Source organism: Anabrus simplex, chromosome 1 (genome assembly GCF_040414725.1).
Source record: "Anabrus simplex isolate iqAnaSimp1 chromosome 1, ASM4041472v1, whole genome shotgun sequence".
In the NCBI taxonomy this organism is placed as follows: domain Eukaryota; kingdom Metazoa; phylum Arthropoda; class Insecta; order Orthoptera; family Tettigoniidae; genus Anabrus; species Anabrus simplex.
Window position 1 is genome coordinate 988,437,197 of NC_090265.1, and position 16,590 is coordinate 988,453,786.

The 16,590-nt window shown below is 39.9% G+C and overlaps 1 protein-coding gene across 4 annotated transcripts in view; it reads right to left on the reverse strand.

Moving 5' to 3' along the window:
• sxc (O-linked N-acetylglucosamine (GlcNAc) transferase sxc) overlaps positions 1 to 16,590 on the reverse strand; it is a 378,462-nt gene that overhangs the window by 31,571 nt on the left and 330,301 nt on the right. For all 4 annotated transcript variants that reach the window (XM_067136873.2, XM_067136875.2, XM_067136874.2 and 1 more), the window contains one exon: positions 9,882 to 10,109. In XM_067136873.2, coding sequence (XP_066992974.1) covers positions 9,882 to 10,109 — 228 coding nt within the window. The remainder of the gene's footprint in view (positions 1 to 9,881; positions 10,110 to 16,590) is intronic.

A 16,590-nucleotide genomic window follows, 5' to 3' on the forward strand; every position in this document is an offset into this window, starting at 1 on the left:
CCCAGCAAGTCTTTAGTCTGCTAGGGTGCTGTTCATAGCCGTGATTAGTCCAGACTATGACAGTACCAACTATGGACCAAGAACAAACTTTTTCTTATTCATACACTTTCTTTTTTCATTAGCCTGAGGATTATCTGGGCTTAGTCTGGACTAACTTTAGTCCCGGTCCAGAGGTAGTTTAGTTGAGGACTATCTTCATTATTTATTTACTGAATATCGTAATAGTTTGAATCCTATTTTACAAGAGCATACTAGGGTTACAGTTTATGATCAGTTAATTGATTACTGGTCCTTGAGACACAATTAGGAATTTAAATTATAATACGGAACTGTTTGTATAGCAGGATTTTCGACACAAATGGTATAATGGCATTGAGATTTCCACATTACAATTGTTTAGGTGTCACTCGAGAACGAATCTTGTCCTTCCAATATGGCACAGTCAAACAGTAAATGGTGCACTGTTTGAGAGTATCCACAAGAGCACAAATATTCATCTGTAATATTAATTTTAAGACATTCAAAGTAGCACTTAAACTTTCCATGGCTGATGAGAAACTTAGTGAGAATGGGCACTAATGTTTTGCACTGGAATCAGCTATATACACAGTTAAAAAAAATTAGGGGAACATGTTTTGTAACGTCTGGTATGTGAACGTTAATTTGATAGATGGGGTTCCAATGGTCGTACAGCATACCTTGAGACCTTAGCTACTGTAATGGTTTAAATCCCGTCACAAGGTGATATCCATATTTTTATTATTTTTATTATTATTATTTCATCTGTGATATTATTATTATTATTATTATTATTATTATTATTATTATTATTATTGTCCGTACTATTATTATTATTTTATCTGTGAGATTACTATTATTGTATGATAATTATTATTCAATTCAATTCTGCAATGCTTGTCGCTTGCGTGATTGTAATTAAATGTATGCATATATAAGTGCGTGTACATTAACACTAAAAACATGTACAGTGAGAGTTGCTGTATATCAGATGTGGATATGACATTGTTACATTGGGCAATACTGCTGGCGTTAGTGCCAAGTCATCGCTACGTCATCGTGCATATTTAGCGACGAGCTCACGTTCTTGGAGATACCTACTGGGTGCTGCGGGCGATTTCGCCATAGGGTGTAACATTTGTCGCGAGGTGGGAGTAAATCATAGTTATTTCTGGAGATTACATAGGTGTGTCAACCAATGTCTATAAAAGGTGGCTGCATCTTGTAGCGTGAGTCATTATTCAATTGGAAGCAGAGGCGACAGTTGGTCGGAGAGTGAACGAGATGGAGAGGCCTCAGTCGATCATTAGTTAATCGGAAGCTGAACAGTGAAGAAGTCATAGGGATGCAGAGGCCTCAGTCGGTCAGTCAACGAGAGTGAACGAGATGGAGTAGACTCAGTGAGCCATTAGTCATTGAGAGAGTGAGGCCACAGTTGGTCGGTTACTTAGTTGAAGATACAGACAGAAAGGCTTACCATGGAGTCATAGAAGGATACACTTGCAATGAAGTCCTACAATACAGACTTACCAAGAAGTCATATGATAGGGAGAAGCAGCAGTCACATGGATACATCACCAAATTAGGCGTGACACATCTACAGTAAACACCAGATAAAAGGAATACGTCGTAATTACACTCAAAGTGTTGAAGGTACAGTCAACTGAACAAGTGAGGGATATATTTCGTGTATAATTGTTAAATGTCCGGTCAAGAGGAATCCAAATTCATGCCCAGTTTCTTTCAATTGCAATGTCATAATTTCATATTCTCATCTACCTTATCGCAGCAAGACTTACTATTTTTTCTATACAATTTAAAGAATATATTTTGTTCTATCAAATTAATTCATACTATTATTTCAATGACAGAATTAGATAACCTCAAATTTATTGGGGAAACCGAATGCCAATCTCCTTTTCCCAGAACTTACATGGTATGTTGTCAAAGTAAGCTTATTACCCCACACCTTAGAGATATTCAAGATTCTCATTCTATTAGTGTTGCACTGAGTTGTAGCTGGCGCCTTTCAAATAACGTACGTGTAAGTAAGCAGGTAAGAAATAAGTGTGAGTACAAGGTTCGACGATTGGGTATTTTATTTAATGAATAGTAATTTTCATAATTTTCAATTTAAATTCAGGATAGTATGTTTTCAAGTTAGTAAATGAGACAGAAACACTTACATTACTCATGGTATTCACAATCACAAAGAATGGGTACCATCCACCTGATCAGTACTTTATTATGTCTTGTTACTATGCAGTTTTGACCTTCACAGAGGTCATCCTCAGCTGGTCATAAGATCTAAAGCTAACTTTAATATATAATTTAAAAACATTACTAAATCTAATGAAGAATGTCACATGATATGAGTGATAATATTAAAATATACAATGATATGACATGTCTACTGGTTTAAAAAACAAGCGTCGATATTCTATGACGTATATGTTACATAAAATTCAGGTGTACTGTTCGTGAGTAATAGATAATTTGATGAAATACAATTTGTACACTTAAAATGTTTATAGCATTCTTGAGGTACACTTTGAAGTTTAGTTCATACTGGTAAATTGTTGCACACATTCATTGGTATGTTTTGTACTATGCATTCTAGAACATTCCATGGTATGGATGTGATAAAAACTAATAACATATAATACATTAAAATACGATAAAATGTTCACAGTATTCTTGCGTTACGCTTTGGAGTTGTATTAACGTTGGTATAGCATTATGTACGTTCACAGGCATGTTTGTACCAAGCATTCTAAAATGTTCAACGATGTGTATTGTTTATCTTGCAAGTTCATATACTTAAGAATGTTGGATGATTTACATCAAAATATTGTGGTGTGTCATTAGTTTCCTTGGTACTAATCTCGTTAAAAGATATTGAGTAGGTGCAGATGCTCCCTCTTTGTAGTTTTGTTGTTGGACATGCAGTAATATAGTACTGTTGACGGGTCGAATGTGTACAGTTAGGGAGCACATCGTGCAAATTATATATTAGGTTAGCTTTAGATCTCATGACCATCTGAGGATGACCTCTGTGAAGGTCGAAACCCGTACTGCATAGTAACAAGACATAATAAAGTACTGATTAGGTGGACGGTACCCATTCTTTGTGATTGTGAATACCAAGTATCAATACAGACATGAAACTGATAGATTACAATACTCAGGATATGTCAAATCGAAGTTATACTCCATCTGCAGGCGTACCCATGCTTTAAACTGTCAGGTAACCCCTCAAAACAAAGTGAATAGCGGTGCGTCCGTGGGTTGCTGTGAGGTACACATACTACTACAGTCATTTGAGCATGCTGTATGTAAACCAGCACATCCCATGAGACATCTTAATGAGGTTCAAGTTGCAAGGGCCATCACTTTGATCCAGGAAGGATGGAATTTGCGTCATCTTGCTGTGGATCTCAATGTCTCTCCATCAGTTATTCAATGCTTGTGGAATTGCTACAATGAGACAGGCCAGTTCACAAGGAGGGCTGGACAAGGTCGTGGACACACGACAACCCCACAGGAAGACCGATATCGGACTATCTGTGTGCTGCGGCATCGTTCAGCAACTGCCAGAGGACTACAAAAGAACCTCAGGAGGGACACTGGAGTCACGGTGTCTGATCAGACAGTAAGGAACAGGTTAAGAGAAGTGTCCTTACGACCCAGACGTCTTGTTCGAGTGCCCCGTTTAACGCAGCAACATTATGCAGCTTGCCTTCTGTTTGCCCGTACACACGTCTACTGGCAACTTCACCAATGGAGACCTGTGTTGTTCACAGACGAGTTCAGATTTTCCGACACAGCGTGATGGATGTCAACGTGTATGGAGACGCCGTGGTAACCAGTACATGCCAAATATTGTCCAGGAAGGCGACTGATTCGGACAAGGTTCTGTGATGGTGTGGGGTGGCATCAGTATTGATGGCCGTACGGATCTTGTTGTCCGTGGTAATCTTACCGCTGCGGGGTACATCGAGCAGTGCTACAGCATGTGTTGGTTGCTGCATACGGTGTTGGCCCTGAATTCGTACTCATGCACGACAATGCCAGGGCTCATGCAGCGCGCATCATCAGAGGTGTCTTGCGAGAACGGGACATTCAAGAGATGGAATGGCCAGCAGTGAGTCCCGACCTTAATCCCATGGAGTGCGCCTGGGATAGGCTTGACAGAAGTGTTCATGGGCGTCCTGTTCCACCACAGACTCTCCAAGACCTTGAACAGTCTCTGATTGAAGAATGGGACCTGATACTGCAACGTGACCTCTGTCGACTTATATAGAGCATGCCACGTAGGTGCCAATCTGTGATAAATGCTCGTGGAGGACATAGACCATACTGAAGCCCTCCAACTGTGATAAAAATCCACCTTGGAGGACTGTAATCACTTTGTTTTTGCCTCTATTTGGACATTTCCGATTGTGTTCTGAAAATGAACACGAATCCATCGCTCTTCTTTTGTATACTTCAACAGTAAAGAATAAAAGTTGGTAATATACCTGGGTGTAAGGTATTGTTTTGTGGAGCATGGCATACATACAAAAACATGTTCCCCTAATTTTATTGAACTGTGTATAAAACCAAACCCGATGGCACAACAGCCCTGAAGGGCCATGGCCTACCAAGCAACCGCTACTCAGCCCGAAGGCCTGGACTGCAGATTATGAGGTGTCATGTGTTCAGCACAACGAATCCTCTCGGCCATTATTCTTGGCTTTCTAGACCGGGGCTGCCATCTCACTGTCAGATAGCTCCTCAAATGTAATCAAGTAGGCTGAGTGGACCTCGAACCAGCTTCATATCCATGTAAAAATTCCTGAACTGGCTGGAAATCAAACCCGGGGCCTCTGGGTATGAGACAGCAAGCTATCCCTACACCATGGGGCCAGCATCAGCTGAAAACAATTCTCTTGTGACCGACCCCTTTGTACTTGATGTCCATAGAATGTTATAACGACTTATTAGGTATGTTTTGATTTGGATTTTTGCATAGCTTGGGGGTAATTTGTTGTAGGTAATTTCTATACTGGCTAATGGTGCATTTGTGCAGCTCCATCCACTGTGGAAAAACCGTGCCAAATCTCAACGAACGAAATTGAGGATCTTCAACAGTAACGTCAAGTCAGTCCTCCTCTATGCATGTGAGACCTGGAAAGTCACTACAGGAATTACTAAGATGCTGCAAACCTTTGTAAACCGGTGTTTGCGCAGGATCCTAAACATTCTTTGGCCGGACACGATTAGTAACAAAGGTCTATGGCAAGTGACTGGGGAAACACCCATTGGAAATCAGATGGTGGTGGTGATTTTTGTTTTAAGAGGAAGTACAACGAGGTAATCATCCTCTATGAACAAATAAGTGGAAAAGAAATTTAAAATATAAATCAAAATTATTTATTCAACAAAGGAATTTAGAAATGCAGTACAAATTAAAACAAAAAATAATTATAGAATTAGGCCGAAAGGATTACTAACGTATCAAAAGGGAACGTACATTCCCTGAGTAACAGTACACTTGTAATTTATATACCCTTGATAAGTCCACTGTCGCACATAAAGCGGATGACGAGATTAGCAGTAGTCGCGTCATCGGCTAGTATGCGTTCGAGTGTTTCCTGCAAGCCGAGGCTCCGTCTTAGGCCAGAGAGATCGGTGCACTCTGTGAGGATGTGGGCCACGGTGAAGTCAGCACCACAAGATCACACTGGGGGGGGTCTTCCCTCTTTAGGAGATAAGAGTGCGTGGATCGTAAATGACCTATCCTCAGCCTGCGTAGTACTATGGCCTCTCTCCGTGAAGGTCGGCAAGAGGACCGCCACACGGTAGTTGTCTTCTTAATTGCTCTCAGCTTGTTGGGAGTTCGGATATCTAGCCACTCCGATTCCCAGGACACCAAGATGGTTCAACGTAGCTGAGAACAAATATCCTTAGCAGGTACATTGACTGGTCTTGGAGGTAAAAGTACAGCTTCCTTTGCAGCTTCATCCGCAAGTTCGTTTCCCGCAATCCCAACGTGGCTTGGAAGCCACGCGAAAGTGATTCTGGTGCCAGCATCCCCTAACCTGGCTAGAAGGTCATGTATCTGCTGTACCAGTGGGTGTTGCGAGAAACAGGTTTCAATAGACTGCAGAGACCTTAACGAATCGGTACACAACAGAAAGTGGCTTCTTTCGTCATGCAGTGCAAACTGCAGAGCCTCTACGATGGCGTAAAGCTCCGCAGTATACACGCTACATACTTTAGGAAGCGAGATCTTCGTACTCATATCCTCAATGACAAAAGAGCAACCAACATTATCTCCGATTTTAGAACCATCCGTGAAGATAAGTCTCGCAGCCGGATATTGGTGAACAAAGTCCTGGAAATACCTCCGATAAACGGAAGAATCCGTGTTCACCTTGGGTCCACGGAGCAGATCTAGACGTATATCCGGTCGCGGAACCGACCACAGAGGTACTTCGCTAAGAGTTCGTTCAAGACAACCACCGATATCAATATTCAAATCATGACACAAGCTATCAATCCGAAACCCATCACTGGTGGTATTGGGTACGATAGATACATTGATAGCTTGGATGTAGCGGCATTTCACGAATTTTGGCAGCGTACGTGAGGAGTAACTGCTGCCTCCTTATTCGTAAAGGTGGAACTCCCGCAATCCAGATAATTACAAGATTTTCTCCAGAATCCTATACAGGAGGATCAAAGAGCAACTAGAGGAAGAATTACGTGAATACCAAGGAGGCTTCAGACCTTGGAGAAGCTGTGCAGAACAAATCATCACTTTAAAATTAGCCATAGCATATGACAAGAAGCAAAACAAACCTCTTGCAATAACCTTCGTGGACTTAAGTTAATTTCCCGCAATCCCAGAAAGTTATTCTGGTACCAGCATGATACGTCATGAATCTGCCGCACCAGTGGGTGTCATGAGAAACGAATGTCACTAAACTGCAGAGAACTTAAAGAGGCAGTACATACAAGAAAGTGCTCTTCTTCGTTACCCATTGCAAACTGCAGCGCCTCCAAGATAGTGAAATGCTCCACAGCATACACTCCATAGACATTAGGAAGCGAGATCTTTTGTGCTAAATATTATCAGCGACGAAGGACCATCCTACTTTTTGCCCGATCTTAGAACCATCCGGAAAGACACGTCGTGCAGCTGGATACTGGTGAACCAAGTCCTAGAAATACCTCTGATGAACAGAGGCGTCCGTGTCCATCTTGGATTGATGGAGTAGATCTAGCTGTATATCCAGCTGCAGAACTAACCACGGAAATACTTCGCTCTGGGTCTGCTTCAGCATTACAATTCATCACAGATGTGCAGGTCGCCTATACGTCAACTCAAAAGACTTGCAGCGGGCCTCTCCAGAGGATGTAGATGTTGATTCCCATAGGGAACCTAAAATATTCGTCCCGAATGAGTAAATTTATAATACCAATATAATGGTCCGTTATTGGACATTATAAATTTTCCAGCTAACTCATTCTTGGTTGCCTGCGTTTCGCCCTCGTGTGCTAAGTTAGGCTCGTCAGTTGGGACTTAGCACACCACCCAAGACGCAAGGCTAGTGCATACCGTGGAGGCCACTGCATAGGCTATTTGAAGCCACCAGCAGTGCCAATACACTATGAGAGCTATGTCTCATTTCCAAAAATAGATGCCTGCCTGGCCATCAAATGATGTAGATGTTGATTCCCATAGGGAACCTAAAATATTTGTGAGTAAATTATAATACCAATATAATGGTCCGTTATTGGACATTATAAATTTTCCAGTTAACTCATTCTTGGTTGCCTGCGTTTCGCCCTCGTGTGCTAAGTTAGGCTCGTCAGTTGGGACTTTCCTGTGCTGTTAACAAGGCAAATGCATGGAGGGGTGACCAAACTAACTAAATAAAAATCAGAACCTGAACCAGACTTCTGATTTAAAGTCAATTGAAAATATAATAGAAGGTGCACACACTCAGTTCATAATATATATTCAAATATTTTAGGTTCCCTATGGGAATCAACATCTACATCATTTGATGGCCAGGCAGGCATCTATTTTTGGAAATGAGACATAGCTCTCATAGTGCATTGGCACTGCTGGTGGCTTCAAATAACCTATGCAGTGGCCTCCACGGTATGCACTAGCCTTGCGTCTTGGGTGGTGTGCTAAGTCCCAACTGACGAGCCTAACTTAGCACATGAGGGCGAAACGCAGGCAACCAAGAATGAGTTAGCTGGAAAATTTATAATGTCCAATAACGGACCATTATATTGGCTCTCCAGAGGAAACACGCCTCTTTTTTTAAAAATCCACTAAAATAATTTTTCTATGAGGAAGGAAAAATGGTTCAAAGATAGGCACTTATTGAACAGTGTAACAAATAACGATGGGAGAGAGAAGTGAATTTTTAAAAAAAAATCACGTTGGCCATTATTGCATTCCTAGACCGGAGGTTTTTACTAAAATAATTTTGTTGTAAAATGATATGCTCAACTTCTTGATGTGAGAACAATCTCCGCGGTATACAGAATTCTAGGTAAAGCACTATACATGTTGTAAGATTTAATTAGTTTGTTGAACCGGGCAAGTTGGCCGTGCGGTTAGCGGCGCTCACCTGGGAGATACTGGGTTCGAACCGCACTGTCGGCAGCCCTGAAGATGGTTTTTCGTGGTTCCCCATTTTCACATCAGGCAAATGCTGGGGCTGTACCTTAATTCTTCTGCTATTTGCTTAACGTCGCACCAACATGATTCCAATAGATGGCTAACTATTTCTATAAAGAACAGAATTCTCACTGCCCTGTGTTAGGACGCCAGAGGAGAAATCCAATGTGATAACACAAATTTGCAGAGAATTAGTCAGCCCACGGTCAGCCGAATTATTTACAATGTCTCAGTTGCCATCACTATATTCTTATAAATCACTATGTGAAGTTTACTTTTGAAGAAAGAAGATTACTGGCAATGAGAAAGTTTCACGATATTTCCAAGTTCCCTGAGTTGTATCAGTCTAATATCTGTATTAATACGATAGTCTATATAACTTGTGTAGTCTACACTGTGAGTCACCATTATAAATTTGTTCTACGTCCCTAGAGCCATACATGGGAGACACATTCAGATTAACCCTTTCCATTTGTGTGTCGACCTGAGGTCAACAGCAGTCACTTAGCATTATAGCTCGTGTGTCGACCCTGAGTCAACACAGTGTTTCGCTGCTCGTTGCTACGTTACCTGCCATGCCAGGGCTTTTGTACTTCATTTGGTAAGTGGTGGTCCCTTCCAGAAACCGAAAGAAACCAAATAGGAGTGTTTTAGTTTCTCTTTGCTTGGCAAGTTTAACAAACAAATTTCAAAACTGATTTCTTTTAGTCTGTATCTGTAACAAACTATATTTGCTGAAAGATCTTGGTATCCACAAAGTGTTGCAGAAGTAAGGCAATATGTTACAATCATGCTGAAATAGCTCCACCGCCAGACACAGAAGTTGCTAATTAATTGTGTAAACAACAAAGAGGATAGTGGGTAAGCACTTTCCTGTGCTGTTAACAAGACAAATGCATGGAGGGGTGACCAAACTAACTGAATAAAAATCAGAACCTGAACCAGACTTCTGATTTAAAGTCAATTGAAAATATAATAGAAGGTGCACACACTCAGTTCATAATGGCAGCAAGTGTTGAAACTTATATCATTCACAGAACTATAATATACAGAAGAACATAATTCAAAATAGTGGGTATTACTGACTCAAGGGTCAAAAACAAGGTTAGAGGCCGCTTAATTCATATTAAACTGATTAAAATCATACATAAGAGACAATTAAAATGCACATACTTACATATACCCACATCTGCAGAGTTAGAGGATCAATTTTATACAACTGGTTAAAATTACAGTACACCACAGCTTCATCCGGCAAGCCATACTGCTGCCGTGTGGTGATCACAATGCTCTGGGGCACTTCCTCACCAGTTGCAGCTTTGTTGTTTGTTTGATTGGTAGCCAAACCATTTTGTAATACAACACCGTTGACGGAAGTCTGAATCTGACCTGAAGCAATCATCGTCTGCAAGAGAAAGGAAAATAAAATGATGTAGGATTAAAAGATATTTACATTTTTTTAAACCCAACAATGCAGTGCTGCATTAGGTACGGTATGTTCCAAATATTGGCACATAAGGAGTGCCGAACTCATAAGCAACATGCAACCTCGCCGTGCGGTTAGGAGCGCACGGCTGTGAGCTCGCATCCAGGAGATAGTGGGTTCGAACCCCACGGTCGGCAGCCCTGAAGATGGTTTTCCGTGGTTTCCCATTTTCGCACCAGGCAAATGCTGGGGCTATACATTAATTAAGGCCACGGCCGCTTCCTTCCCATTCCTAGGCCTTTCCTGTCCCATTGTCGCCATAAGACGTCGGTGTGACATAAAGCAACTAGCAAAAAAAACATGCAACCTCTGTATTATGCTACCATCCCTTGTAGGGACTGTGAATTAAGTCAAACTTTCTTATACACAGGAATAGTGTTATTCTTTCCCTTTGGTGGATATATTTACTCTATCGATCATTTCCTTTCAGCAACTTCAAAGTCATGAAATTTAGTGTGACAACCAATCTTGGTGGGAAACTGTAAACTACGACTCTCTTATGAGAATAATTTTTTGCCTTTGAAGACCAGTTACTACTACTCAGGTGATGGTGATCTTAATTCTGTTGATAGTTCGTTGATACATGATACTACTGTGGTAGAAATGAATGCCAAAATTGGAGGCAATAGCAAAGCGAGTACTGTTGAGCTGTGTGCTTGCATGTCAGGTGCCTATGCATTCTAGTGGGGAAGTATTTGTATTTGAGTGGTTCAGAAGGAGGTATTGCATGATGTAGAGTAGAAGGGAGTGTATCATATTAACATTTTGTGTGTGTCAAAACTACCGACTTACAGCGTTTCCAATATCACATGTAAAGAGTACTGGCCTCCTCCTGCACTAATGAGTGGTGTGCGCTGTGACTGCTCCCACGCCAAAGGGTTAAAGAGCTAAAAGGCTCCATTATATCCTTTGTGATGAGGACTATTATGAAGGATGCCAAGAGGAAAATCGATAGTGAAAACGAGGGTCTCATACTGCAGGTACAGTCAGGGCAGGGTAGTAAGAAACAAAAGGCATTTTATAGGTGTAAGATTAGATTGCAAATTACCAAACTTGCCTACCATCAACCATATCAGACATGCAATAGACCAACGATATGCGACTGTAGCAACTCTACCAGACCCAAGCAGCACCTTTAACACAGTTAGCCCTGGGTTACTACTGCTAAAACTCCATATTCTCAACTTTAATGAGACATCTCTGAAATTTTTTAACTCGCACCTTACTGACCTTCTGGTCGTGTTTCTCTGATGGCGCTAAGAGCTATGTAACTTAATAAAATCTTATTCACAATGTGCACACTACTTCATTTAGAATTCTGTATACAATGTAGAATTCTGTAGTAAAGCATGGGTACATCAGCTAGTTTTAATATATATTCCTCATAGACCTTGAAATGTTTTATTAACATTTCTTGTTATAAAGGTACTGGTTCTGGTATGTGTGGCCTGTTAACTGAAATACATAATTAAAATTTTTTTAAAAAGAAAGCAGGTTAAAGCCACATTGAAAATAACAAAGGCTTGGTCTGCAACAACTTCTGAACATATTAAAAATTAATTTTAAGAAATTCAGTCTCATGTTAAAATATTTATCAAAGACATCAGGAACGATTAATCTGTACGTGATGATGCTGGATTTAGAATGTTAAACCCATTGCACCACTAGGATAATTCCCAATTGCAATGTATTTGTTAATAATAATAATAATAATAATAATAAGAAGAAGAAGAAGAAGAAGAAACAAATAATGGAGGAGGCTGGATATTTGAATGAGAAGAGCCAGTTTACATACATATTATGAGTAAAACGTGTTGGATGACAGCTCTAACACTGGCAAAAGAACTAGATCTTAATTTTACACAGCTAGTTATTTTTGGCTCTTCCAGGCTCTTGATCAAAACTGCTTTCACAGGAAAACTGGGAGTGCACAATAGCTTCCAATAACTTACAAAGAACACAGAGTAAATTTCCATAGGTTTGTTATGAGTTTACACAAGAAATATTTTCATTTACTGTACCAATTCCTAACCAGACAGCTAGTTTGACTATCCTGTAAACAAGGATGGCTAGCATCATAGTCTGAACTGGTGGTAGTGACAAAGAAAGGTGCATTTTTATGCTTAGTTCAATAACTAATCTTTAGGCATACAACTTTTAGTAGAAAGCATTTCATGGTAAGACCGAACTGTGGGCTAGGTTATACAAATTTGCCAATGTCTGTTTTCTCATGTTTACTAACTAAATCATTCATGTTCTTGAAAATGTTCCCCCACTTTCATTGAGTGAACTGAATTACAAGTTATGGCTATTCTATTTTGGACAGGCAGTCCTATTTCACAGGAATAGTTACACTGTTTTTGTAACTTGGGCAAAGACATTTCTAAAGTTCACGACTACTAGTAACAGAAGTAAAATGAAGGCGCTCATAATACCAGATTGTGGAATTGAAGACTTCAGCAAACTAACTGCATTTATTAAGAGATGTTTTCAGAAATTTCTTTATAATTTCAGGAAGGAAACCCTATGAATTGGGAGAGCATGGCCCGAAGTTGGAAATATCCTGACTTTCTACTTAGCCTATATTCTCTTTAACAAATTGACAATGGGTCCCAAACGGAGGCTGCTACCCCATGTAGACCGGGTCGTTCAAGCCTCCAAGAAAGAAATTACACTGCTGTTAACCAACATGGTGAAAATAATCAACTGAATACGCCGCGCCGTGTTGACATCCGCACTGGAGCTCCAGGGAATAGTTCTACATATCCTACATTATTTTGTTAAATACATGAAGGTTTGAAGAAAGAAAGACGCGGCAATAATTGATATTCCATGAGCACACCATTTGGAACTCATAATCTCGCCTGCAATTTCAATAATAATCAAGGAAATACGAGGTGTATAAACGCGAGAATTCTCGTAACCCGTCACCCACAGTCAGCTGAGAAACTACGCGAGGTCTCAGGGCTCACCACCCATGTGGCACAACAGACAATGAATCTGGATATAAATGTTGAAATACTTTGTTGTCACATAGGGCATATTGCAATGGGCATGCCATCTTGTACAATGATTCTCGGCGTGTAAGAACACCCGTGTATATACGAAATTTCCATGGCTACAAAGGCAGAACAATTTTAAAAATACATCGACACTAAAATCCAGGGTCTCTCTAGTCCATGACATGACTGATAGCACAACAAGCTACAAACAATGCCCGTGTGTAAAAACTGAGATCAGGCATAAATATCAAGGATAATTTAATAAAAAACCACCTATTCAATACTTTCCACGTTTAATGTGGTTATTATCTACATGATTTTATGAAGACTTATTTAGGTCAGGTACATGTTTCACCCATTATTTTGGGCATCCTCAGCCTGTATACAACCTTTACGTCAAGGTTTGGGACCTTTTTAACCAATATATACATATATACAATATATACAAACATTAATGAACTCTTAAGACAGGTAACATAAGTTAATACAGTTAAGTTTTTTGGTCCTAATCTATCTAATTTGAAAAATGTCCAAAACTAAAATGGATCTTCTTTTTGGTAAAGAGGATTACATACCGTGGTTTATGTGACCCCTATATCATATCATGTTCTTGACGTACCGTGTCTGTTGACAGGATGTGTCGTCAACAATAAGTGGGAGATTTGAACTGATTGTTGATTGTAGGTTGGTCAAGATTGAAAATATAAATTTAAATTAAATGTGTTTTAACTTGGCAGCTCTATTCTGGTTAACTTAAAATGTTCAAAAATAAAATGAAATGGATCTTCTTTTTTATCATAAGTCTTGAGAAAGGATGATATTAAAACTGGGGCTTATTTGACCCACGATTTTCATTTTCATGTTCTTGACGTAACTAATATTTAAATGTGTTGTCATGCACAAGTGGAGATTTAAAAAACCGAATGTTATAGGTAGACTGGTCAAGAACATTGTTGTGAATGAAACTGTTAGCGTCTTGACTTTGGGTCTCATGTAACGTCAAGGACTTGACAAGAGTACAATATTAAGCTGTTTCTTAGTTTTAGGCTGCTGCTTAATTGAAAAGGAACATCCTAGACACATGATACAGTCTTGTATGAATATTGTTCCCATTGATGTGTTGCTTGGTCTTTGGGAGGGATCTTAAGAATATCTGTAATGAAGTAGAAAAGTAATATTGAATTAAAAATTTAGAGCACGTGTTGCGATAAAATGTATTAAACTAACACCTCTTAACTGTAAAATGACTTACTTGTTCAATTCATGCTAGATGGACCTGTCTGTTCCGGCAGCGCCTGTCTTATCAACATTTCTACTCCTGGTGTTGTACTGGTGCGGTAATGGAGGGGCAGGGCATGGAGGGAGAGTGGGGATAGGCTGGTCTATGGGCATATGTGCTATTGCTGGGAGGAAACCTACGCACTCCCCCTTAACTATTATGAATTCATCCCTACACCCCAAGTCCCAAAAACAAGCCTCTTTCTATAATTTACTGTCCCAAAAATGTAATCTATAGAGCTTTTAAAATTCCTCTTTCTCCCAACAATTTAAAAATTGAACTAAAGTACATAAGGAATCTTGCTCAACTCAACAGGTTTAAAATAGATATGGTCAACCGTTTGATTAATAAAATCAAAATTAAATTGTCCACTAATCTCGTCCCAGAAAAACCTAAAAAAAAAAAACTAGTTTCGCCACATTTACATATAACAACCCAGCCGTCCATCAGATCGCAAATACCTTAAAGAAGCACAATATTAATATAGCCTTCAGGACAGTTAACACCAATCGAAACATTTTTTAACCACAACAAGGTCAATCACAATAGCAACCATTATTCAAGGTCCGGCATATATAAACTAACATGTACACAATGTGATTTTTCTTATATCGGCCAAACTGGCCAGAGCTTTAACACGAGATATCTGGAACATTATAACGCTCAAAAACACAATAAGTACTCAGCGATGAGCCAACATATGAGAGAAACGGGCCATCACTTTACATCCATAGAGAAAGATCTTACCATCATTAGAAGCATAGGTAAAGGGAAATTAATGAATGAACTGGAAAATCTACACATCTTTTTAGACCAAACCTACAATAAAAATTGTACCGGGTGGTACACCTCCATGCCGCTAATTCAAACTTTGCGCCAGTTGAAACTCCTCTACTGGAGGAAGTCTGAACTTTATCTACTGTGTTAATTTTCTAGTTTCTCAGAAGATGTCACTACTTGTAAATTTTGAAGTTTCTGAACTGGGTCGTTTTCGATGCATTTTTGTTTTGCCTGTAGTAAGAAGTGTGGACATTCTCTTCCAGATGGCACTACTGAAGAAATACAATTATGCACCCTAGTGCGAAGTGAAAGAACTATGTTTTTGAAGAAATTTTGTGTTCATAAGTTTGTTCTTTGTTAAATTTCTTTCAGTTATTGTTTATGTTGGCAATATTAACCCCTTCTTTCCGCCAGGTTTGAATTTAGCCAATCCCGAATTTCTTTAATTAATTTATGACCAATCAGGTGTATCTTCTTCAACTTGGATATGTTGCTTAACCCTAGCCAATAAAATTCTTGTGGGAGAGTGTTCTCATTTCTGAAACGCCTCAAACTTTCCGCGAGGGTTTATAAACTGCTGATTTTCGGGTCTCCGCGCCACTTCAGTAACATCTATCAGTGCATAAAGTACGTAGCAGGGGGCGGGAAGCGCCTCTTTCTTCGGGCAGCAGTTCAGCCACAAGGTAATGGCCGTTTAATAACTTCTTTTCTTGCTAGCTCAGCAGTTTAACTCTCGGGGCAGGTCCGAGGCTTTTCCACCATGTAACTTTTCCCCTAAAATGTAAAGACACTTAGTATCTATTCTATCTTTCAAACTACCTATTGGGATAGAGAGTGCTTAACCCTCTCGAGCTCCCACTCATATTGCATTGAGGTGAACTTATTTTCACAACCGTTTCTTCCTTAACGTAATGTAAATTGTTTCCTTCTAGAAGTCACCTCTTTAGTATGGGATTAGCCCTTGCAGTAACGGCCTAGTGCCAAGCAGGTTTTATATAAAGTGTATTAGGAGTGCAAGAACGCCTCCTCTCAAGTTGGTATTTTAGAGGCCATGTAATTAACCTTTCCTTACTTAATAGGCCTCAGTAGGTTCGGTATTTTACCCCTGTTTTTATGTCCTTGGAGGACAACTTGAAAGTGGAGTTTGGTGTGGCCTTGGATAGGCTCGTACTTAAGAGCAGGTTGCTCTTTCTAAAAATTTTGTTTTCTGCGCGCCTCGAGGAGGCTTTACTGTGTAATTGGGAGCAAGTGCTCCTGGGCATGATAGGGGTCTTCTACCCCTTTGTTGAATTGTGTATATCGTAAAGTTGGGCTTATAGCTCAAGAATTGTGTGTCTGG